This window comes from Neodiprion fabricii, chromosome 2 (genome assembly GCF_021155785.1).
Source record: "Neodiprion fabricii isolate iyNeoFabr1 chromosome 2, iyNeoFabr1.1, whole genome shotgun sequence".
NCBI classification, from domain to species: domain Eukaryota; kingdom Metazoa; phylum Arthropoda; class Insecta; order Hymenoptera; family Diprionidae; genus Neodiprion; species Neodiprion fabricii.
Window position 1 is genome coordinate 1,877,331 of NC_060240.1, and position 25,035 is coordinate 1,902,365.

Genomic DNA, 25,035 nt, shown 5'->3' on the forward strand with positions numbered 1-25,035 from the left:
TTTTATGCTAGAAACAAAGAACTTCGGCATATTTTCTGCATTCCCGCAGCTATTGATCTTATGCACTTTTTGATAGCTTTCTGCGTTCCTAGGGATGTAATTAGTGGTTAATAGATTGATTGTCGAGAAATAAAGAAAAAAGTAAGGCTTCTGAACAACTGTGTCCGCTTTGTTTATGGCGTTGCTCGAGACATTTCCGTCCACACCTTTCGCAGAGAGTTAAGCTGGTTTTCGACATTTTTCAGCACTTGCTTTTTCATTCGTAACTTCTCTCCTGTTGATCCCACGCTGTTTTCGCTGCGTTTTCTGAGTTCCTGGGGGTCCAATTGGTCAGAAAAGGGTCATGCAAATCGAATCGGAGGCTAAAAATTTTTCGCCCAAAAAAACAGCAAGGCTAACCCCTTTGCATTTTTGGCGAAAATTTCGGCGATTTTGAAAAGTGCTCGAATAAATTCTTACATGCGCTTTTCCGACGTAATTTTGCGAGAGAAATCGATTGGGCGCAGTCCCGATACGCTGCGATCAACGCATCAAAAGTTACAGCCAGAAAACGAGAACCTGTGTTTTCGACATTTTTCAGCACTTGCTTTTTCCTTTGTAACTTCTCTTCTGTTGATCCCACGCTGTTTTCGCTGCGTTTTCTGAGTTCCTGGGGGTCCAATTGGTCAGAAAAGGGTCATGCAAATCGAATCGGAGGCTAAAAATTTTTCGCCCAAAAAAACAGCAAGGCTAACCCCTTTGCATTTTTGGCGAAAATTTCGGCGATTTTGAAAAGTGCTCGAATAAATTCTTACATGCGCTTTTCCGACGTAATTTTGCGAGAGAAATCGATTGGGCGCAGTCCCGATACGCTGCGATCAACGCATCAAAAGTTACAGCCAGAAAACGAGAACCTGTGTTTTCGACATTTTTCAGCACTTGCTTTTTCCTTCGTAACTTCTCTTCTGTTGATCCCACGCTGTTTTCGCTGCGTTTTCTGAGTTCCTGGGGGTCCAATTGGTCGGAAAAGGGTCATACAAATCGAATCGGAGACTAAAAGTTTTTCGCCCAAAAAAACAGCAAGGCTAACCCCTTTGCATTTTTGGCGAAAATTTTGGCGATTTTGAAAAGTGCTCGAATAAATTCTTTCGTGCGCTTTTCCGACGTGATTTTGCGAGAGAAATCGATTGGGCGCAGTCTCAATACGCTGCGATCAACGCATCAAAAGTTACAGCCAAAAAACGAGAACCTGTGATTTCGACATTTTTGAGCAGGTGCTTTTTCCTTCGTGATTTCAATCCTGTTGATCCCACGCTGTTTTCGCTGCGTTTTCTGAGTTCCTGGGGGTCCAATTGGTCAGAAAAGGGTCATACAAATCGAATCTGAGACAAAAAGTATTTTGACGGAGAAAAGGTAAGGCCCTTTTGATTTTTGGTGAATATTTCGGCAAAAGCAAATGCTCAAATCCATTTCTTCATGTACTCTATATTGAAATATGGAATTCGCTTTTTTTATTCACTCTGCATTGATACCCCGTTTATTATATTCGTTTTGTCTACAACCGTCGTGGTCCTGACTTGTGGGAAAAGACTTAAGAATCGTACACATTACAAATTCGTGTCGCTTGCTGAAACGTTTATTCAAACTATGACTTTGAATTCTTGCCTAAGTACTGAATGATTCCCTCAGACCGCGAAAGGATCAGTCGCATCATCGATCGGCCAAATATCCATCGGTAACAGATGCATTCCAGCAGAGTCATGTCCCAAGTCAATCGGCTCCAACGAATTTTTGAATGTCAGATTCACACGTTTGTGTACTAAATTAATCCAGGTGGTCTATAGAACTAACAGTCGATACCTTGTAATTTCTTCGACACAGTGGATGAAAATGAACCTTTTTATTACAATATTACAAAATCTACAGTGGGTTCTATATGGCACAATCCAAATACATGAACAAACTTGCTAATACAAAATATCCGGTATACTGTGAATACGTGAAATACATCGATAAGTATACAAATTACATTGAGTAAAAAATAAACACACTTATGTATCGATATAATTCGATATTCTAGTAGATTTATTATTACATTCACCACTTATTACTGCATGTATCTAGATAAAAATAATAAACTTAATGCATTGATTACTATTCTTGCTATACTATGAACTGCATTAGCGATTATTATCTGCCTATACATACATTATCCCACTCTATAACTACGCATAGCTGAACTGTACTTCGACTACGTCTATGATCGACATATGCTATTGTATATATATTATCCATGTATCTATTTGCAACTACAGTAAGGATTTCGTTTCATTTCTACTTAGATATTAAAACTATCTCCACAGTGTACATTATCATTCAACATCGTTATCACTCCCGTCTAATCATGGACATCCACCGAAGCATCACATCAATATAAATTGATTACATATATGAGTTTAATTATTGGAATGCTTATCATACGAATTTATCGAATTGATTCACAATTACCCAGAGACAACATTGTTATATATATTTATACGTGGTCGTACACTACTGTACTATAATATAGACTTTACCACACATGATTAGAAATGCCTAATATTGAAAGTACGAGTCACTTTATAATTAGCGAAACACTTATACGTTATACGTCGTCTTCACATAAACTAGATTAAACATTAGAAAACGTGATTATTGTGAAATTATGGTCCACATAGTTTCAAAAGTTTTATAGTCGGTGATTTCATACACATATATATCGTACCTAAGTTACAGATTACTACAGAGGTGATAATTTCATTGCAAAACTCGCATGAGAAAAAAAATATCCAATAGCCTCGCAGCCTGATTCGTTAATTATGCATTTTTACACACTTCGAATACCGTAAGAGCATCAAAGTTCTAATCGCAATCAATTATTGTTAGCAAGCTATTCTAAAACAAATGAGCAAACAAATATAAATTAATGATTAATCACAAATAAATTTTGCGAGGGTGCATTATTATTATTATTATTATTATTATTATTATTTTTTCAAATTACAAAGCATATCCAAACACTATCGCTTACCGCTGTGTTTCAATTTCGATGTTTCTACAGTAAAACTTTTTATTATTATCCCGTTATTCTGACTATACGATCTCTAACATCTGCATAAATCCCAAGGAATATTTTATTCAACTACAACTTTCCTACAACAATTCTCTAATTTTTACCTACTCGTAACACTATTCGTACACGTATGCTTATTTATAATTTCATTCTACGAAATTAAAGCGTACATAAGGGATTTTGCACGCACAACAAATTGATATTATGCATACGTACCAGCTGCAGTGGAATGCGATATGGAAAGAAAAACCTGTGAAAGCGTGGCGTCGTGAAAATTGTTACAACAAGAAATAACCGTTCACGTTTTTAATTGTTACCGAGCTTTTCGCCGTTTAAACCAGAGTGACGGGATTCACTCTTGCGTGTAATTTTATTTTATAACTGTTTAGAAATGTCGCTTAATGTCTCCGACGTCGGAGCTGAGAATAAAATCGTATCGTTGTACATAATATTAATAAAAGAATATTGTATTATTTTTCTATCATTATTCTTATCATTTTCACACTAACAAAACCAGCTTTTGGTACACATAATCAATCATCATCATCATCATCATCATCATCATCATCATCCTCATACACAAATTGTATAGATTTATACAAATATATAAGTATATGATAAATAGTGATATACATAATAGTTTAGTTACAGTTTATACATATATTCTTTTTTTTCTGATCTTTTTGTTTTTCTTCGCCATCTTATCATTATTATCATTATTATTACTATACACGTATATTTACATCTAATTGTTGTATAGAAAATAGGTGTATGTAGATTACGCAACGTATAGAAATAGCCATGAGAATACTGTACCTACTATTCATAAATCAGTAACCAGTTGTTTAGTGCATTTGGTTGATTCAAAAAAGAGGTGCCTAACATGCAAATGGAACGTTGAAAATTTTATAACGCGAATCACAAAACTTCAATTGTTATTAATAATTAAGGTTATATCTTTAATTTTATATGCTGAGCTTGTGTATGAAAAATATAAAATAAAAATTAATCTGTAATCATATTATGCGAGAATTAATTTCCCACATCATTTTAATCCTGCAATCCTTTATCCTGATCTAAGGAAGTTTAGTATACAATTCAAAAATTTATAATACTGTATTTTTCGGAATGACCAATAATAGCTTGTATAATAATGCGGGATCATATTTATCGTGAGTACATAAAAGGATTAGAGTATCTCCATAGTAAAGATGAAAATAATAATAATAATAATAACAACAACAACAACAACAGTATGAGGAAATTGCATAGTGTAATAATACAGCAAACGTTATACCTGGTCCCATTTCTGAATATTTTGAACCTGTTTCATTCTTTATTGTACCGTTATAACGATATTCATTAACGTAAATAAATATTGCGCACCTATATTTCATGTACTTATGCAACACTGGCGTAATAAATAAATTTTGAATACTTTAATTGCATGATTTCTGAACTATGTATACACCAGTATAAGTTTTTACGACAACAAGTCAATAGATACAATCAAAAGTCAATTACTGGTGTAATTACAGGAATAAGAAAATATAGGTTCGGTTTTTCTTTTCTTTTTTATGTAGGGTGCAAAATTCAATTAACCCGTCAATAGAAAAAACGTCCGTGTAATTTTTTTTTTTTTTTGTTCTTGTTTTTGTCCGTATTGCGTAATATGCAATAATGATAATAATAATTGGTAATCATATATACGGATTGATCACAGCTCGGCAGAAGGCGCATGTAAAATATAGATTAATATACTATACCTATATGTTATAATATTAGAATTTTAACCGTTGCTACGAGGTATTTGCTACATGTATATATTATATTTACAATATCATATCATGAGTATATAAACGATGTATGTATTTACAGTAAATAAATACACAGCAATATTCTGTTTGATTATGTATTAAAGAGCAAAAAAAGGAAATCTCAAAAGACTGTAATCGATGGATGATAATTCGACTAGATAAAATGCATACTTTGAAAATTGATAAAAAAATAAATAAAACAAAAGGTTAATGCATAAATTTGATAGACATTTCTCGTTCCTTAATATTGGTATAAATTATAAAAGCCAATAAGTAATATACCTACTGGATCATGTATTACGTAATTATATTATTGTTATAACTATTTATGTTTATACAATAGCAGTCTTTCCATGTGTTTCTATTTTGCACCCCCTTCTTTGTCAATCTTAAAACACGTCAATAAAAATTTCATAGCGTCATCCCAAAAAGTGCGTTATTATCTATACACAGTACGTTAATAATAATTATATTTTGATACTAGACACATGTATAGAGTATAGTATACACTTAATCCTAAAAGTCCTACATAATGCGCGCGTATATTTTACAAGGAAAAAAAAGTAGTGTGGAAAATGAAGGAAGTCGATACGAATCAGTATGAAACATAAAACCAACGAACTGAAAAAGAAACGAAGAAGACCAAATCATAAAACTAAATGATAAGCTGGTTTAATGCTTTGATCGTGGTGTGCTAAAACCGATAAATAGAATTACGTTCGAGAATCACGAGATACGTAAAATTGAGGAAAATCATCAGCTAATATTTAACGAATTGTTGAAATATTACACGCTTCGTGAAGATTGAAATTGGATCGGTTCGTACAATTTGTAAATACTTAATGCAATTCGAGTATTATACGTTCATAGACATGAATAGGCAGGCATAGACAATGATTATAAATACTGCATTTCGCGTTATTCGAAATATTACGTCCTGCGCATTAAATGGCGATTATAGATACATGAGTTTTACCGCATGGTCGGTATACATATACGTTAGAATCAACGGGCAATATTAACGTATAAACAATTTATAATACAAGCATGAACTTCGCAATGGACGGAGCAAAAAGCACATTATAAAATTACATTATACAACGTTGTAGTATAACGGGTGTGCGAAATGAAGCTCTTTGTCCATATTAATCGGAAACAATAAGCAAGCAGACAACATAAAACGCAAAAATGCTAAAAAAAAAAAAAGAACGAACGGTAAAATAAAAAAAGAGGATCGCAGATGTACATTCAGTCTTTGGACAAAGATTTTACAGATCACGAATTACTCTTCATCAATAAATAAATACGTGTATAATATTTAAATGCGTTGTATACGTGACGTATTATTCATGTAGAATATCTTTAATTTATTATAAGTATCTTTTACTTAATCACTTTTTCAAGTAAATTTTAAAACGATCTTAGGAAAACGAATATACGAGAAAATAAGTTAAACTAACGACACAACGCAACGCGAAAAAACGAAACTACAATAATAATGTATTATAGTTTTAGCGTGGATGATAATTATTTTTTATTTATCCGCCAGTTCGCGTCACGTCATGTCAATATACCGTAGGAACATCTATACACATTATTACGGTGATTATAAAAAGGGAAAGCTGCAAGTATAAAAAAATTTCTTTAACGGAATTGTATATTGTATAATAAATGATATTAATAAACAGTTATCACCGCAATTTACCTATATTATTGAATTTGATGATATACACCTATACGTTATATTATGTACGTACGATACAGAGGGACATTTATACCCAACGATACAGTAAAAACTATTTAATCGTATAGCGATATAAGTTATATATAAAAGTCTTTCGGACATCTAGGCCGTTGTATTTCGCGGGATTAAAACAAGAAAAGAGAACGAAATCATAGATTTAAAATTTTTCTTGTTACAAGTTAAAATGCAGCCCCTCGACTTACTCAACGAACCCGAAGTGCCTCGGATCATTCAAGGGTAAAACGTTAAGAAAAAAAGAAGAAAAGCAAATTGATCTAGCACTGAAGCTAGAACGAAAATCCGTTTGGTATCTAACAAAAGTTTCCGCTAAACAGAGGTATAGAAGAAAATTGTTTACGTAGCGGTATGTGCAGTGATCTGACTTACCAACGACTCTTCGATGACTCTCGGTGTCGTATCTCCTCTGGTAAGGACGCGTGCAGCCTGCACGGTAGTCGGTATATCGCTGATACCTGTTATAGACAAATAATGAATACTTTCCACATCTCTTCCATAAAAATTCTATAACATCAATAATCTCGGTGAATAGTTGAACGATCAATGAAATGTCTACAACTCGTAAACGTCCCGTCCATTGGGCCTGGCGACAGCTGGTCTGCAGGAAGCTGGGCTTGCGTACGAATGTATAATGTGAACCCTGAGACGAACGTCGCCGGAAGATCTGCCGGTGCCGTCACCGCGTGTCCGTCTTGAGAAGCTTACGGTGGTCTTGCAGCAGCAGTAATGAAAGAGCTTGACATAGGCGTTGCGAAAGTGCCGATCGGAGACGCAGTACAAAAGGTTGTTGAAGCACGACTTCGAGAGGGCGAACCACGCCAGGTTGTAAAACACCCTGGCGCTTACCGGGCGAACGGAACTCACGCAGAGGGTGACGCCAAAGGGTAGCCAGAATACGGCGAACATTGCGAAGCTGTACATGTTGGTCTTGGTCAGGTCGTAGTCCCAGGCGAAGGCAACCGGTGGTTTGAATGAGGCCCTTGTCGCCCGGCGCACTCGCACCACGAGGCACAAGTAGGCCAGTATCGTTATCAGAGCCGGTACTCCGACGACGATACTCGCGCCGACTGCCTGGACGAAGGCGATGCCGTTGAATCGTCGCCCGCAAAAATCCGGCCCCAGGTCCAGGGACGATTGGAGGGCTACCGTCGTACCGGCGATTAGCCAGGCCGTCAGTATCAGGCTTGTCACGCAACTCGGCGTCAGTGCTTCGTACCTGAAATTTGATCGACGATTTAGTCAAGGGATTATTTGTGTATAATGCGAGCATGTTTTATACGTTTTTAAACGCGTGTTTGCCGTACACAATATACCCGTTACTATGGCGGTAGAGTGAGTCTGCGAATACGCATGCGCGGAGTACTGAAATTACCACTTTTAAGTCCTAGGAGTGTTGAAAGTGGTCTTTTCTGCACTCCGCGTATGCGCTGTCGCAAGCAAATCTGACATCAGGCGACCCTAACCTCAATTTCGTATATTTATCACTGAGTTTAAAAATATGTTCTGCGAAAATAAATATTAAATTACCTTTCTTCGGACAGGCAAAGACGGGCGTAATTCTCGACGGCGATGGTAGCAAGAGTGAAAACGGTAACGAGAAAACAAACGGCCTCTAAACTCCACTCGAAACGACATATACTAGGAGATTCTTGTTGACCGGCTAAAATAACAATCGCAGAAGCAGGAATAACGAGGCCAGTTACGAGAAGATCGGCAAGTGCAACGTTGACCAAGAAAGCGTTACCTGAAACAGGAAATTCGAATTTATCAATTAACTGCAGCAGTTCTTTGTAGACATCCATAAATTCCTGCATACCTGTATAATTTGAGGATAAAAATCGGTAAGTATTGTGAGAAAAATAATTAAAATGCCTCACCCCTCTTCTTCAAATGATCCTCGACCATTACCGCCGATATCATGAAGACGTTACCGACGCTACCGACAACGGCCAGAGACGCCAGGAGCAGAAGACGGGCAACCCTCGACCAATCGGAAGACAGAGTTACTGGCGAGACGTCGTCACCACCGTCGGCGATTTCCCCCCTCGTATTTTCAACCACAACACCGGTACCCAGTGCAACAATACCGGCAATCGCAGTGCTCATTCCAGCCGTGCTTACCGTGGTGACGTTCATCTTAAAAAAAGAAAGATGCAATTAAAACAGAGACCCCGAAGTGTGGACGGGGCTATTCGGGCAACATGGCGTCGTCGTAAACGATCAGCTGATCGGATTAGACTAATTGTGCCAATATCAGAGCGCGGAGGACCGCCTACCAACTGCCAGACTTTCATTTTGTTAGATTAGGTTGAAACAGGATGATACAGAGAGTAGAAAGCTACTTTTATAATCGAATATAACTCGATTTGAGTGATGATTATGTGCCGAAAAATGGCATGTTACACTACTTTGGATCCTGTGAATCACATTACGATGATTAAAACAGAACAAGAGATTGAATTTTACTCTGGCTTTAATAAGCTTTTCCAAGCAATATCAAATTGCCAGGACGATTTCGGTATTCGATGATTAGCCATCATGATGTGAACATTCCTGATACGCGAAAAGCATTTCAATTGACACAGGCACGTGTCACGTATGTACATACACACAAAAATGCTCATACGTATGCAGAAACTGGGCCAACGTTCATTATTTATCAATAGGAGAATGGGTGGACGACTGCCAAGAACGACAAGTTCGATTACAGTATGGAATTCACACTTGTTGCTTTGCCGATATACACATGTATATGAGTTTTATACGTATCTACTAGATATGTACTGCTCTATATATGTATTCATGTATACGTAATACCCGCATAACACATGCGCGGATCGTCGAAATAATGTAAGAGAACTAACGATGAATAAATTCGTCGACATTTGCGAACGAAATTAAGTATTTCTCTATTTATCCGTCATAAAGAGGAAAAAATAAAATCCTGATATTTAATTTCACCATTTTTTTTAATATCAATATTTTATGCGTACAACCTGTACTTGAGTCGGTATTTGAATTGGTTATAAAAATAGTGGACGTAACTCGATGCAAATGACGAGATGTACAATAATTCATTGTATTAAAGAGCGTCACATAAGTTTGACAATGTAGTGACTCAGTATGAATCTAGAAGTAAAACTATAAAGATAAGTAATCGGTGCAATTTATTATGTTGGGCATGATATTCAAGAAAGCTCGTATTTTATTGCATCGCCGATAACGGTGCACGCTGCATACAATATATAATATACCTATATGTATATATATATAAGTGTGAGAGTTGAGATATTAAACTTTTTCTCATAATGTCCTCGCGGTATTAAGACCAAGGATATATATATTCATAACGTATGTATCGTACACCCAACAGGCGATATTAAATATCGCTTCTACGGGTTTATCAGAAATTGTAACGGTCAGCGACGAAACACTGATAGAAGAAATTCCCAGAGTAAAGAAAAATTTGCAAAAAAGCATTGACGCTGTTTCAATATTGCGTATTTTACCATCGTCTAGTTGGCACGGAATTCTGCATTCCTGCGCATCGATTGAATTCGAAATTCTAAAATCGATGAAGTTTATGTCGCATAATAACCCCCCAGGGTTATGCAAACAGCGTCCATACCCTTCTTCAGAGCCATAAACCATACTGCAGACGTACGTAAAACATTATATATAGGCCACGTGTACATAACATACATAGATGGTCATATGTACAAGCAAATTACGAACACAAGCATAAGGTATATTCACTGGCACTCGATCAAATTGACCTTCAAGAATATGAATATGACCGTTTAATGCCTACCCATTGTCTAATCCGTCGCCCCTGCAAAATGCCAGTTTTCCACGTGATTTACTCGCTAATTTATACGTGTATTATACATGCATAATTACGCAGCGATGCGTATCAGTGTGTAAATTATACACGCGTCGCCCTGCCTCACTAAAAATTTTCATGTGTTAATTCACAAAATGTTTTGAAAGAATTCAGCATATAATTTATTATATGATTTATCTTGGAAGTTCGTTAAAATATGTAAGCAATCACGTAATAAATTAAAAATCACGTATCATCAGATATATTAGATCAAAAACCATATATAGTCAATTATATAGTCAAATAATTTATAATGTGATTTCTTAGATGTTTTATCGAATTTTCAAGATGAACCATGTAATAAATTACACGCTGAATCCTTTGACAAAAATTTTACGATTCAACACATGAACATACTCGTATATATTCAGTAGCGTGCTTTAATGGATTGGAATGAACTATAGTCTATGGATTCAAAAAAATAACGGTTTCTTTTTCTTCTAATCAGTACAATTAAAGCCAGAGGTATAAATTTAACGTTACAGAAAATACAAGGATCAAAATGCGTATCGGGCAATTTTCTGTTTGAGAGAGCAACGAAAAACGAAAACGATGTTCCCGTCAAACTGACGAGCATATCAAATCTTGTGGGCGTGAGAGGCTCGTTACCCTCATTAGCGTCTTTGCCGTTTGTATGTATACATATATATAACACGTATATATATATGTATGTATGTACAAACTAATGAGGAGGAGCGGCGCGAGTCTTGCCGACATTAATGGGTTTAACGACGTTACCCGCAATCACAACCGGCCCGTAAATTGAAACCGTTGCACCCTAAACGTGTGATAAATTTATCATCACGAAAATGAAAAATGTCGGAATGTAAGTTATCATGGAAATTTTCGTAATAAATTATTCTCCGCTCGTTGCGTAATCAACGAAGCCCTACGAGTTAGCAAGAAATTGCTGTATTCGCTGTAACTTCTGACTCAATAGAGAATTTAGGCTAACGTACAACATTTTAGTGGTTCAACATTACATGACTCGGTATTACGTACACCCTCTGTAATATCACGGCGGCATCTGCGACGCGTATTTAAAGGTACATTTTTCGCACGTGTTGCATGCTGAGACATAACGTTGAAAAGTTTGAAGTACCGACCCTGCCAATTACGCTCCTGATACATAATTGTGTAATTCGTTACACCGAGTCATTCTATGGGCGTGCCGCGTGTGTAATTCAACTTACATTAGGGGGAGTCCTCCATTTATACAATTCAGGGCCCATGTTTTAAGACACCGCCTACGATTATGCAATTCTTCTCGTAGCTTTTACCGAAATTCATCTGCATTTATGCAAATCAGGGCATGTTCTACAGTAATGTATTCCCGGTTGACCAAATGCAGGCGGATTATGATAAAGTGCATCCTGAATTGCATAAATGCAGGCGTATTTATCGTACACTGAAGCGGGTATAACGCATAAATATAAGCGTATTTATAATCTTACACTGAATCGGATATGACGCAGTTTTACAGAATTATCCGGTCATATGTTAGACGCATAATATCGAGGTAGGCATGAAACAACATTAACGATAATAGGAATAATATGGATTCACCCTCACACTCAAACCTTGCCCAGACTGCCTGTGGCTTATTCATTATACCTGAAATTCCCAATCTACGCAAAAATATTACTCATTCACGAATTCTACACAATTTCGCAATTAAACTCGTTGCGACAACCGACACGATTCGTTGGGTGATATTTTTTTCCGTCTGTTCTCTGTTGGATGCTTCAACTGTGTTAAATAACCAGGAGTATTGTCTGAGCAATTAATCTCAACATTGTTTTACCTTTTCGGTAAAATTAAATTTTTCTATCGTGATCATTGCTTAGCAAGGTGACACACATTAACGCAATTAACGTTAGGTAGACGTTGAAAAACATTCACGTTAATACTATTTTTTCCCTTAGGAATATTCATTTGTCAGCGTATATGATGAAAGCCCCCAGTGGTTTTGTATTTTCTTCTCTTTGTGTACGAGTCAATTGTAAAGGTGTACAAGCAGGTTTGCACTCAAACCTCGAAGCATTAACCTAGATTTTTGTCGGAGGTAATAATTAAAAAATGTGTTATACGTATATACACGCATATGCATAATATTATGGGGACAATAATCCTTGCGTGTAGATCTTGGCATAAGGAAGTTTGATTAAATACACGCGTTTTCTTTGAAAGTGATTGTGGAAAATTCCTCGATTTATTAAAAAATTATTCCGGACTTTCTATACATGTAACTTAATCACCTGCTTAAAATCCTTTTCATTCGACTTTCTTTCATGCAATTCTGACAGTAAACTCGGAATTTTCTGCGAAGGGTTGATTGCAATGATCATATAATGGGACCGTATTGCAGCGATTGTAGAAGAAATGAATTCCAATCACGGTATATTGCATGTAATATATATCGTGCGTTATGGATGTTACACACATACTGTAGAAAATACCTACGTTATGGAGAGAGAGTTTCCCGCGTATTGATCATCACACCGTCAGATGCGCGGAGAGGATTTCACCGGCATGAGAGAGGGAGAGAAAGAACTAGAGTAGTGTTTCATAGCTGTGGTTATCCCGGTCCCAAATACATTATCCCTCATATATGAGCTGGCGCGTAAAACAGGTAGGTTATACGAGTCTGGCTCGGGACAAGGAACGACCAAAGTAAAATTGATATTGAGCCACTGATTACGGCGCTTTTATCGGCTCGTATTATACACAACCTTGTACTAACCTCAAACCTGTCCGTAAAAAACGTTCGGCGAAATACGAAGTATAGTTAATGCGATTCTTATTGCTAAAAGCTCCATTATTTCACAGGGAACATGGATCATTAAAATGCAATGAATGCTGCTGAAGGTTATGATGACGATGATGATGATGATGATTGATGTGACGAGAGGGGGAGAGAAAAAGAGAGAGAGAGAGAAAGAGAGAGGGACAGAGAGAGAGACATAGATAGATAGATAGATAGATATTTAGATAGTTAGATAGACAGATAGATAGATACATGAATATATAGACAGATAGGTGGGTAGATAGATAGATTGCTGGATAGATAGATAGACATATAGATAGATAGATAGATAGATGGATAGATAGATAGATGGCGATAGATATTGATTGATTGATCGATTGTGTATTTGCTTATGCCCTGGTTATACCTTGAGACAATACGTTCATGGCTGTGTTTAAAAATCCAAAGTAAAACAAGCAATATCAAGAACAAAATAATATAGTCTATAAAATAACGTTTAATAATACAATACAATAGAACAATGTTGAATAGTGATAAAATTGTGACTGAGCATGATTTTAAGCATAGGAACCGTCCCTTAAAAAAGAGATGGGCAAATAATTTCGTGTTTAATGAGTTAAGGATCAGCATTGATGGTATTTACAAGCCAAGTAAAAGAGAGAATGACAAGTTAAAATGATAAGAGAGAGAGACAGAGAGCTAACATAGCCATATTACAAAAACCGGAAACTCTTACGGCAATCTCTCGATTGCGGAGAAACTCGATTCGATATCCTGCAATTCATGTATTAACGATTTCCTATCCGACGTATATATGTACTCACTCCTACACGCCATACGCCTACAGCTTTATAGGTATATAGGTATGAGGTAAAATATCGCGGGCTCCGGAAGGCTGTTCGTTTCGCGGGTTCGATTCAACTCTAGCAAAATCGGGAACGATAAATCCGCGTTATTCCTTCAGACGAACAAAAAGGAATAGCAGTCTCTCTCTCTCTCTCTCTCTCTCTCTCTCTATCGCTCTCTCCGCCGCAGAAAAGTCGTCCTAGTCTCTAAGGACTCTGACGTGAATCGACCATGCAAGACACGTGGACGTTGACCGCGGAGCATTGCCCTCGTATCTGTCATAATATATAATAAGTGTAGGAGCTTCTTCGTTTTGAATAATCGACGTTAGGCTGAACAAGTATGAATTAATAATCGTGGACAATTGAAGCTACGAATATTCGAAACCCTTTTTTTATTTTTCCACCTTTTCGAAAAGATCAACGAAATATCATTTTTTTACACAACTTTTTTACTCAGAACTTGAGGTTGATATTGAATTAAAGATTTAAAATAATAACAAGATACAAAATGGCTATGGAATCATTTTGAAGATTAAATTGAAAAAGAAAAAAGAAATTCGAACTATCATAGAAATGTTTGAATAACTGTAACTCAAAGACCGTTGCATGCGTGAATAGGAACAAGAAATATTAATTTAGCGTCCTGTAGGCTTTACTATCATAGAATGATACCGATACGCACGAACAATTTTGCAGATATTTCATTTGCACGTATAAAAATATATCATATTTTCATCACAACTGTTATACCCAGATCGAGTAAAACGAAAACACCGAGCTTCTCTTTCTCTCTTCCAGGGAATTGATTTTCAAGATTGGTAAATTCAATCTCCGATATCCTTTTACACGATATAATGCTGTTATACGTGCAGGGAGCGATATAACACACGATAAAACACTGGTAGTGAGATAGACAGAATAGAAACAATATAAAGCATAGATAATCCAGGGTGGCTCAACCCCTGGAGGGATTGAGAAAATCAAAGTTAAGTTTCTCTTGCCAGGAATTGGGTATCAATCCGATTGATTCGTACAGAGTAAGCCTGACGAAGCTATGTGGGAGTTGTTGGAGGTTTATGGGGATCCCCCGTGGCGCGTCTAGTCGTTCCTTGGATTATTCGGGGTTTGTTAAGCGTGTAATTACTCCAATGGAACGACAGCGTCCTCGATGCGTACCCACGCACGCATACTGATGACGTTACATAAGTTTATATAATCTGCAACATCATTATTTCCACATATGTATATCATGCCTATTTACTGAGACACCAAAATCGATTCGACATTGAGTCGTCCATCGCCTGCACGCAGTTAAAATATTACATAGTAAAATCTATTCATACTTAATAAATTTGCATAAATTGTATCCACGAATTAGAGATATATTAAAAAGAAGATATATCGTTGCCTCGATTCTCGTGAATTAGAAAAGGCAATTTTTCCCTCGACGGAAAATATAAAATATTGCTCTCGCGATACTAATGATATATAAGGTATTTTACTCGAAAATTTGGCTATAGCAAGATAACAGTGAGTTTCCGTATCTGCGGAACGATGCAGTTATATGTGATCCGTGCATCTTGCAATTGATCTCGGTTAAAATATTGTTATTTCATAGGAATAAGCAGAAAAAGAAGGGATTGGCCGCAACGCTGGGATTTAATAATAAACTCTCGACCTATAATTAAATTCCTGTAGTGTATACATACTTATATACATCTATTTATTATATATATATATGTATATTATATATACATATATATATACATCCGGCGCAAACTTGTCTATTCAACGATTTTCTCGAGTTGAAGATCTAATTACATTCCATCCTCTTCTCTTCTCTTTTCTTCTTTTCTTTTCTTCTTCTGCTTATTCAATTCAAATTGCAGCAAGGCGTCAGCTGTTTTTGAGTATATAGGTTTACATAGGTATATGTATAAATAGGTATACTTGTATTTGAGTGGTAAATATGTATAGGTACATATATCTGCTGATGATTTTCAATCTCAGGTATTACATACCGTAGAAAATCTACAGGTATATCTTTATGTCTTTAATACAAATCAGTCTCCACGAGACAAGGGGGTTGGAAGAAAGAAAAACAAAAAATAAGAAGAATAAGAAGAAAGAGGAAAAAGAAAACTATATGAAAACCCACGTATACAATGTACATGTACCATATACATAGGTATACCGTATTATACATAGAGGTCGGTTGCGGTTTAAAAGATCTGAGTGAATATCGACGAACGACGTGCGAAATATGATTTTACACCAGGGTGGTTCGTACCGCGAAGCGGAAGGGCGAATCAGACGAAAGAGAGAGAGAGAGAAGCAATTTTACGCTATGACGCTTCCAGTTTCTTAAAATTATATCCGCATCCCCTTTCTCCACGTCGGAGACGACGTTGACGACGACGAGATGACCAGGTCGTAGAAATAATTCAAGTTTCTCATTCAATTTCCTCCGGATGCACTTTATTCACACATCATTTTACCTAGAAATTGTTAGATCTCTCTCTTTTTCTCCATTATTATTATTATTGTTGTTGTTGTTAAGCACATAATGTGCGTTAAAATCTTTATTTTAATCAAATAAGTATCTATTTTTATATACGATTATGTTTGCTTACGCGTTTGCCGTCCATAAACGTAAAGCAAATTCGCCCGCATTTATACAATTCAAATTAAATCTTGCTGAATACGCCTGATGTTATGCAATTTCAGATTAAATACCGTTTGCTTCCAAGTAAACACCACGGCATATGGGGTTGCCTATCACTACGGAGAACAAATATCGGTAAAACAGATCTACCGAGTCGTAATCACTTTCGTCAGGTCAAGGCATGTAATCATTTTCACGAGACCGCAGAATGCGATCACTGAATGCGCCAGCATAGGTTTTAAACGGTGAAATAACTGCTCGGACAAATTCACACAACCTGACGACAAGAGCAACTCCAGCTCAGTCGCGAGGACTTTAAACGCACTATATACCTACCGATAACTCGTACCGATATTTGTTCCCATCAGTGGTAGTCAAACAAACACACTCCGGCCTTTACTTGGCAGCACCGTGTATAGGTTATTTAAAAATGCGCCTACATTCTGACAACTGGGGGTACATTTAGGTGAAACGTGCCGTGAATTGCAAAAATGCCAGCAGATTGACTCTCTACCTTAAATCGCTCGTGTAACATTTCCACAAAATAACCGGGCATATGTGAAAGAAGATTTTCGAACGATTGAGTTTCATCATAAGGGTTGAGAAGAAAAAAAATCAAAAAGAAAAAAAACTATTCAACTTGTGACGTATACTTGACAGCGGGAATTGTTCGGCGTCTCCGAATGAAAAAATCTTGAGACGCGCGGGAACGTCGCTGTGGAAATTCATTCGAAATACTTATATACATATGTAGGTATACACGTGAAGGCGCTGCATAGTCTCGTCACCCTCGCGACGAGGATGAGGTACGTTTGGGAATTTTAAACCCGAGTGCTCTGCTGGTGATGTAAGACCGTCCGGATAGAGAGACCTCTTATCACCGTCTCTACCACACAAGGCTGTACAATAGGGGCAAGGGTTATAAATGCACAAGGACGACGTGCCTCAACGAAATTAAAACTCCCCGAGAGATGAAAATAGCAATATTGCGCCCCCGCTTTACAGTCCTGCGGAAACATTAATATTAGATATACCTGAAAGTGTGTTATGCGTTAAAAAAAATGCGACGTAATTTTTTTTAAAATCTATCAATTTTCAAGATTATATTGTCACATCTATCCCAACATCCAATATATCCAACACCCTCGGGAAAATACTACCAAACTTCTCAATCGTGTCTGCGACTGTTGTATCAATGCAAAACTTTGCCCTCGTAGTAGACAAGTAACGTTTCGCTGTTCTGATCATCTTATGCCGTTAATATCTCGTAAATAACCTATTTCCTGCAACAGCACGGAAGGAAGCTGTCATATAACAGCTGCTACCGCTGAATAGTAATTGCGAGCAAGTTACAATTTTCACACCTCCTTTATCACGTACTAATGTAGTATTTATAGCCCGTATTTTTCACTGTTAAATGTTGTGAAACTATTTTAATTTAATGTTATTAACAAAAGAAATATTTCCAAGTGTTATAATTTCTTACTTGCAACTTGTGCAATTGAAGGCAATACAAAAATTTTCGATAATCACTGCACATGGTCAAGATCTTCAGTTGTAAGAAAAAGTAAAATGCTGTGTATAAAAAATGATATCAAATAAAAAATTAAACACCGAGAAAAATATCACCGTAATAATCCGATCCACGTGTCTCGACGACCCGGAAAAAATAGCGTCGCCCCCATTTATATCGCGCGATTCAAATCACGCGTCTTTTCACACGTATACCCCTACGTATAAAATCTATGCCCATGTATTTGATACCTCGCGACATATCGCGATAAGACATAATGAATCGAAGCGGGAAAGCGTTCAAGTTGGAAAGAAGGAGAGGGAAAAAAAAGGTAGGTAAAAACAAAAAAAAAAAAAAAATCAAACAACAAACAACGCGTTAAAACTTATGCACGATGGTGTATAATCCGTGTGCATATGCGTAAGTGCGGATTCACTCGTACGTATGCATAGACGTAGGTATAACGGAGTTTGTCGATCGTGCTAACAGGTAGGTCCTCCACCGCGCCCAACGCGAGTCGCGGTGGGAAGCTGTATCGATTGAAAGCTCCGCCGGGGACTACGGCCTGCCTGACTCAGCCTCTACTTCTACTACTGCCACCGCACCCTTCTCTCTCTATCTCTCTCTCTCCCTCTCTCTCGCCTCACTTATAATATTATACCTACGCGGGTGTAACAACACAAGATGGTACCGAGTTGTCTCGAAACCTCGAACCCCAATATATAGAAAACTACGTCACACGGTACGGAAAGAAAGTCAAAAGATTAAAAAAATATTGATGGGAAATTTAAGGTTGGGTAAATCCGCCTGCATTTATGCAACTTAGGGTACACGATTTAACGATCGTCATTTGTTTCGTGGGACGTCAATGTGATTGATGGAAGCGAGAAATATTCGGCCAATTGTGAGAAATGAAGAAATGTCGATATCGATGGGTAAAGTGAATACCTTGAAACAGAAAGTTAAAACAATAAAAAAAAAAATATATTTGTAATACTGCGTGTAACGAGAGAATTCGTAGAAATCTTTGATGGGAAATTTTACGGTGAGCAAATCAGCCTGTACTTATGCAATTTAGGGTACACGATTTACCGATCGTCATTTGTTTCGTGGTAAATCAATTATACGGTTGGAGGAAGTGTGAATATGCGGCCAATTATGAAGAATTGGGAAATACCGATATCCACGGTTAAAGTGAATACCCTGGATCAGAAAGGTAAAACAATAAAAGAAATATATGTATAATACTGCGTGTAACGGGAGAATTCGTAGAAATTAACGGTGGAAAATTTTACGGTGGGTAAATCCGCCTGTGCTTATGCAATTTAGGGTACGCAATTTACCGATCGACATTTGTTTCGTGGTAAATCAATTATATGGTTGCAGGAAGTAATGAATATTCGACGAATTGTGAGAAATGAAGAAATATCGATATCGACGAGAAAAGTGAATGCCCTGATTAATTGCATAAATGCAAGCGGATTTATCCAATGTTGAATTGTTCGCCACACATTTCCACGAACTCTCCCGATATATACAAATTTTATATACATTTGTTACCTTATTTTTTTTTCCTTGTTCTCTGTCAAGTTCCTTTCATTGTTTTTGTTTTTCCTAGTAATAACGGATTGAGGTTTATCGATCGCTGAAAAGATTCGCACTTGTTCATAATGTATTAACGATCGTGAAAATCGTTGATGAAGTAACTACGCACAACAAATAATCTTAATATATTCATATAACACACGTACGAGTCTGGAAATTTGAATGCGCGCGCGTCCATGGTTTTCTTTCCCTAGTAGCCTCTAGGCAATGTATACGTGCCAAGGGTAAAGAAAAGGGTATAGATATGAGATTGGGTGAAAATAAGACGCGGGGAGAAAGGAGAATAAAAAGAGTAACTTGGAACCGCACTTTCGAATCACGAAACTCCGTCGTCGTCCCCCAATCTTCGTATATATAATATATACATAGATAAGTGGGATACATGAATTATTATATGAATGTATACACACGCTTGGAATTTAAAACAGGTCCGTTGTCAAGATTATATGCATAAATCATTCGTATCTAATACATTTTTTCTAACTGAATCAAATTCTAGGCATACACGTAACATGATATAGATATTTTATTACTGCTTATTATAGGACAAAAAAATATGATTTCAATATTTCGTTGAACGTTTTTGTTCATTCTAATTTTTCCTTGGTTTTTTTTTCCTTCTTTCATTTCTTTTTTTTTTTTTTCTTGTACATACGTCAATTTCCACAACGTAACTGTGAATTTTAAACCGTTTCCGTGAAATGCATTCAAGTCGAAAAGACAATCGTTTGCATGAATTGAGGGAAAAAAGAAGAAGCTCGAGATAACAAAGGAAAAAAGCCTGCACCCTCTTTCGCCGCGAGGAAAACGCCGGTTATTAAGCATAGTCTAGCCACCGATGTCGGCGTTTCTATATGTAGTTAGCGACTCGTCGGCGACACCGGCTGACTAAAGCGGATTACCACTACTTGTTCGTTTACTGAGCGTTCTGTTCTTACAATACAGATGCTCTCTTACAATTAATAATAATAATAATAATAATAATAATACTAATAATAATGGCAGTAGTGATAATAACTGTGTATTGCAAATCGTGACTTCCGTTAATGATTGTCAGATTTTCATTCGACACGATTCAATTTTTACTGTCTTTTATCGTTAGTTTAACTTTGTTCGTTCGTTTCTCCTCGCCTGTATTATCCGTTAAGGAAAATACATACATATACATGATATATTCTTCTTCGATCCATCCTTATCTCAGTTTCATTCACCGAGTTGGAGTACAGCTTAAAAGGTTCGCCAATTTAGGAGAGTGGCACGGATTGAATTATACATTGAACAGAAGTTTGCCAACACTCTATAGTAGCTATGTACAATACAAACACCGTGCAATTATATTCACGCTGCACGCGCTGCCATGCATTCAGTTTATTCTTATTTTATTTTATTCTCTTAATATCATCGATTCACCCACATACTCATTCATTTTGCAGTAGTTTCTAAGAAATTATAGTAAAAAAAATTAATAAATTGTTCTTAATCTTAAAAACATACCTTCATATACGCATTTTTATGCGTATTTTCCATACGCAAAGTACCCGTTTCTATGATGGTCGAGTGACGGAGTAATGAAAAAACCACTCGTAAGTTTTAGGAGTGTTGAAAGTGGTCTTCTCTGTACTCCACGCATGCGCTGTCGCGAACAAATCTGACATGACGCGACCCTAACCTCAATTTCGTGTTTCGTGAAAAACCGCGGAACGTACTCATGTTATATAAACAATCTCGTCCAACAAAGAGGCAACGGTCTTTTCGCCTCGCGTATTTTCAATATTCGTTTTCGGCTCCCCTACGACTCATATTGCAAACTTACGTTTGGCCCGAAAAGACCGAGTCTCCCTCCTGGTTACACAATAAACTATTTCAGGTGATTGCAACATTATATTGTCACTTTATTCAGCTCATTATTACTATAATTTTCTCATAATACGGCATCACGCATGATGTGGAACCCAAGCCATCGAGTATGTATATACATATTCTATAGTCCATGTCTGGTTGATTGATTGCTTCTGCATCGGTTACGAGGTCGCGAGTTTCCAGAGAGGTCGTCGTCTTTTCGCGCGACGGCAGACGGTGAACGGACGAAGCTATAATTTCGTATTTCCAATATGTATGTACCTACTTGCAGATTGCCTGTTCGGTTTAGCACAGCTTGCCCAAGGATTATTGAATAATTTAATATTCACAATAAAATGTAGGCGGATTTTGTTAGAATATGCCTTAAATTGCATAATTGCAGGCGGATTTGAAAATTATATATCCGTATTGCATAAATGCAGGCGGATTTTGTTAAAATGTATCCAAATTGCATACTTGCAGGTGGATTACGTTAATGCATATCCGAAATTGCATAAATGCAGGGGGATTTCGATAACTTGTATCTGAATTTCGTAAATGTTGGCGAATGTATCCTGTATTAGATTGCCCATTTCACACTTTGACAAAATGACCCGCTACATATACAAACACACCTGCGAAAGCTTTCGGCTTCTCGCCGAACTTAACACCGTATAGAATGAGCTTAATTCAGATTATCCCTGCGACATGGCATGCGTGCGCAATATATACCGTGTAACATGCAAACTCCATTTCCTTGTAGTGTAGGTTGATTGTAAGTAAATTGAAAGCGCAGCGGGATATCGAAAATTAACTTACTTTGTTGAATTCCTCAATCAAATGTAAAAATTTCTTTTACACACTCTGACTATGCTGGTATTTTTATTTTCTTTTTCTCCTCTCCGTCTGATTTCTTGTTTGTTCCATTCTTACTTTAAAATGATATCAAAAACACAAGAAAAAAGTGATCGGATCAAGAAAGTTGTTTCCAACAAAACGAAATAACAAAACAGAGAAAGGAATCAGTAAAATCGATATACCTATGTATATACCCGAATATTTTGTGTCTTTAGGTATGTACCGTGTAAATTTATGTGTAATAAATTTGGAGGACAACTTGTAGCGATCGCATATAACTTTACTTGAAATAGCATAATTTGCTTTTGCACGCTACGGTTTTATTGCTACGATCTGTATTGAAAACAAAACGGTTTGTATATACACAAATATAATATAGCTATATAACGTGAAAAAACGTGAAATATTTATAAAAACAGCGTAGAAGTTGTTGTGTTTACAGGAAATTGCATGTGCTGGAAATAACAAACTTCTATAAACCCCGTGCGTATTCGAACAATATAAAATTTCAGCCGAAATGATCAGCTGATTGCTCACCTCGGCGCCATGTTGATTTCCGGAGTTCAAATACGAAGAAATTGTCTGCCGTTGAATCGAATTGACGTATGCGAAAAAATATATTTTTATCTTACGCAGAATCCATTCTCTACATTCATCCGGAATGAATCAACCTACAAAAACTGTAACATTAATATTTGATTGCGTCAAGTGCAGTCTAACATGGAAATTTTTTTGCCTCGAATTCGTAATATCATAATCAAATATTTATACCTGTTATCGTCACACGGACTTTAACACTGCATAAAATTTGCAGAACACGCAAACTTATGAAATACAAAAAAAATGTTATATCGAATATAGAATTGCTGTATGCTGAGATGTATATTATATATATATAATAAAAAATAAAAAATAAAAAACAGAGTATATAATTATAGACGTACAGGTTCTAAGCCTAGTCAATGTCGCGCATTCATAATATATAATCGTGTTGTTAACGTGTTTTTTTATTCATTTTCTCCTCATACCTAACTGGCAATTTTCCAACTCAAATTTATCCGCACGTGCGACCGCACGTGTTTCAATTACATATAAAACAGATATGCATATGTTTATATTCACGATGTATACATATATGTACACGTCACCTCGTCGCTGCTGCAGTGAATGTTTCAATAACTCTTTAAACTGTAGGTGCATTCGCTGTTATAAATGCAAATAATATTTTAGTTCCAGCTATCGTAGATTCCGGATACAAAAAAAAATATGCTGAGAATTTAACGTTAAATTCGAAAATATCGCGATGTATCATGTTTAATTATAGTTATGAATTTTGAAAACCGTGAAGTGGAAACCGTTGAAACCCGTTTTTCTACAGAATTATGGAATGAAAAAAATTCAAGTTGGTTGTATACGTGCTTTATCCTTACCCAAGCTCATAATAAAACAATGTCTGAAAAATGACAGACATTCGTGAAAAAACATCTCGTGCATTGTATTTTTCTTTTTTTTTTCCGTTCGCGATTTTTTACGTGTGCTGTTTTTTTCCGACACCTCGTATATAATATATACATATACTCGACTGCGCGATCCTTGAACCAAAAAAAAAAATCTTATCACCTCGATCAAATATCCTTATAATATCGCAATATATAAGAATTACATAGATATACGTTTATATTCGCACGTGTGACGCGAAGAAACCAGATCCATGCCAATATATATGTATAGAGAAAAAAAAAATGTACGAGGGAAGAAAAACGTCATGGATATATAAACGAAGGTTATAGGGTGAGAAAAAAAATTCCAAATCGTAAAATATGATCGTGCATTGTCTACAACGATGTTATTCGCCTCGAAGAAAGCTTCTTCTCATGATGGATATCGGCTATAATTTTAACGCAGGTATAACGTGTCGCTGAAACATATATGCTGCGCATCGGCATTTAAACAATCAGCAATATCTGTATAATTATAAGGGAGTAACAGAGACGGAAGTGGGTAATAAGCGAGACGAGAAGCCAGGAACTACATCGCGTTGCCGCTGGTGCTGCTCCTGCTGCTCGGCAAGGAAAGATCATTCAAACTTTATACAAGACCTGTATTTCCCGTTCGCTCCGTGATACACGATCGCGTTTATAGTCAGACAATTACAAGTATACATCATATATCCATATCGATAAATTATACCATTTAACCCGTTCACTTTAAAACGAAAATATTGACTCAAAATGCCTTTGATTGAGTAAAGAAAGACTTTTGGGACTATTTTGAAATGTTTTAGACATGTTTCGGAAATCGCAGGTTTCTTTTATTTTTTTTTTTTTTCTTCAATATTACCGTTTTTCTCGCAATGTGAGAGTAATTCCACAAAATAAACAGCGGCA

At 36.6% G+C, this 25,035-nt stretch overlaps 1 protein-coding gene across 4 annotated transcripts in view; it reads right to left on the reverse strand.

Annotated features, from left to right (window-relative positions):
- Positions 1-1,846: 1,846 nt before the first annotated feature.
- Positions 1,847-25,035, reverse strand: part of LOC124175772 (melatonin receptor type 1B-A-like) — a 40,684-nt gene continuing 17,495 nt past the window's right edge. For all 4 annotated transcript variants that reach the window (XM_046556282.1, XM_046556283.1, XM_046556284.1 and 1 more), the window contains 3 exons: positions 8,548-8,806; positions 8,198-8,414; positions 1,847-7,886 (listed from right to left, as the gene is read on the reverse strand). In XM_046556282.1, the coding sequence (XP_046412238.1) occupies positions 7,223-7,886; positions 8,198-8,414; positions 8,548-8,806 (1,140 nt within the window). In that variant the 3' untranslated portion in view covers positions 1,847-7,222. The remainder of the gene's footprint in view (positions 7,887-8,197; positions 8,415-8,547; positions 8,807-25,035) is intronic.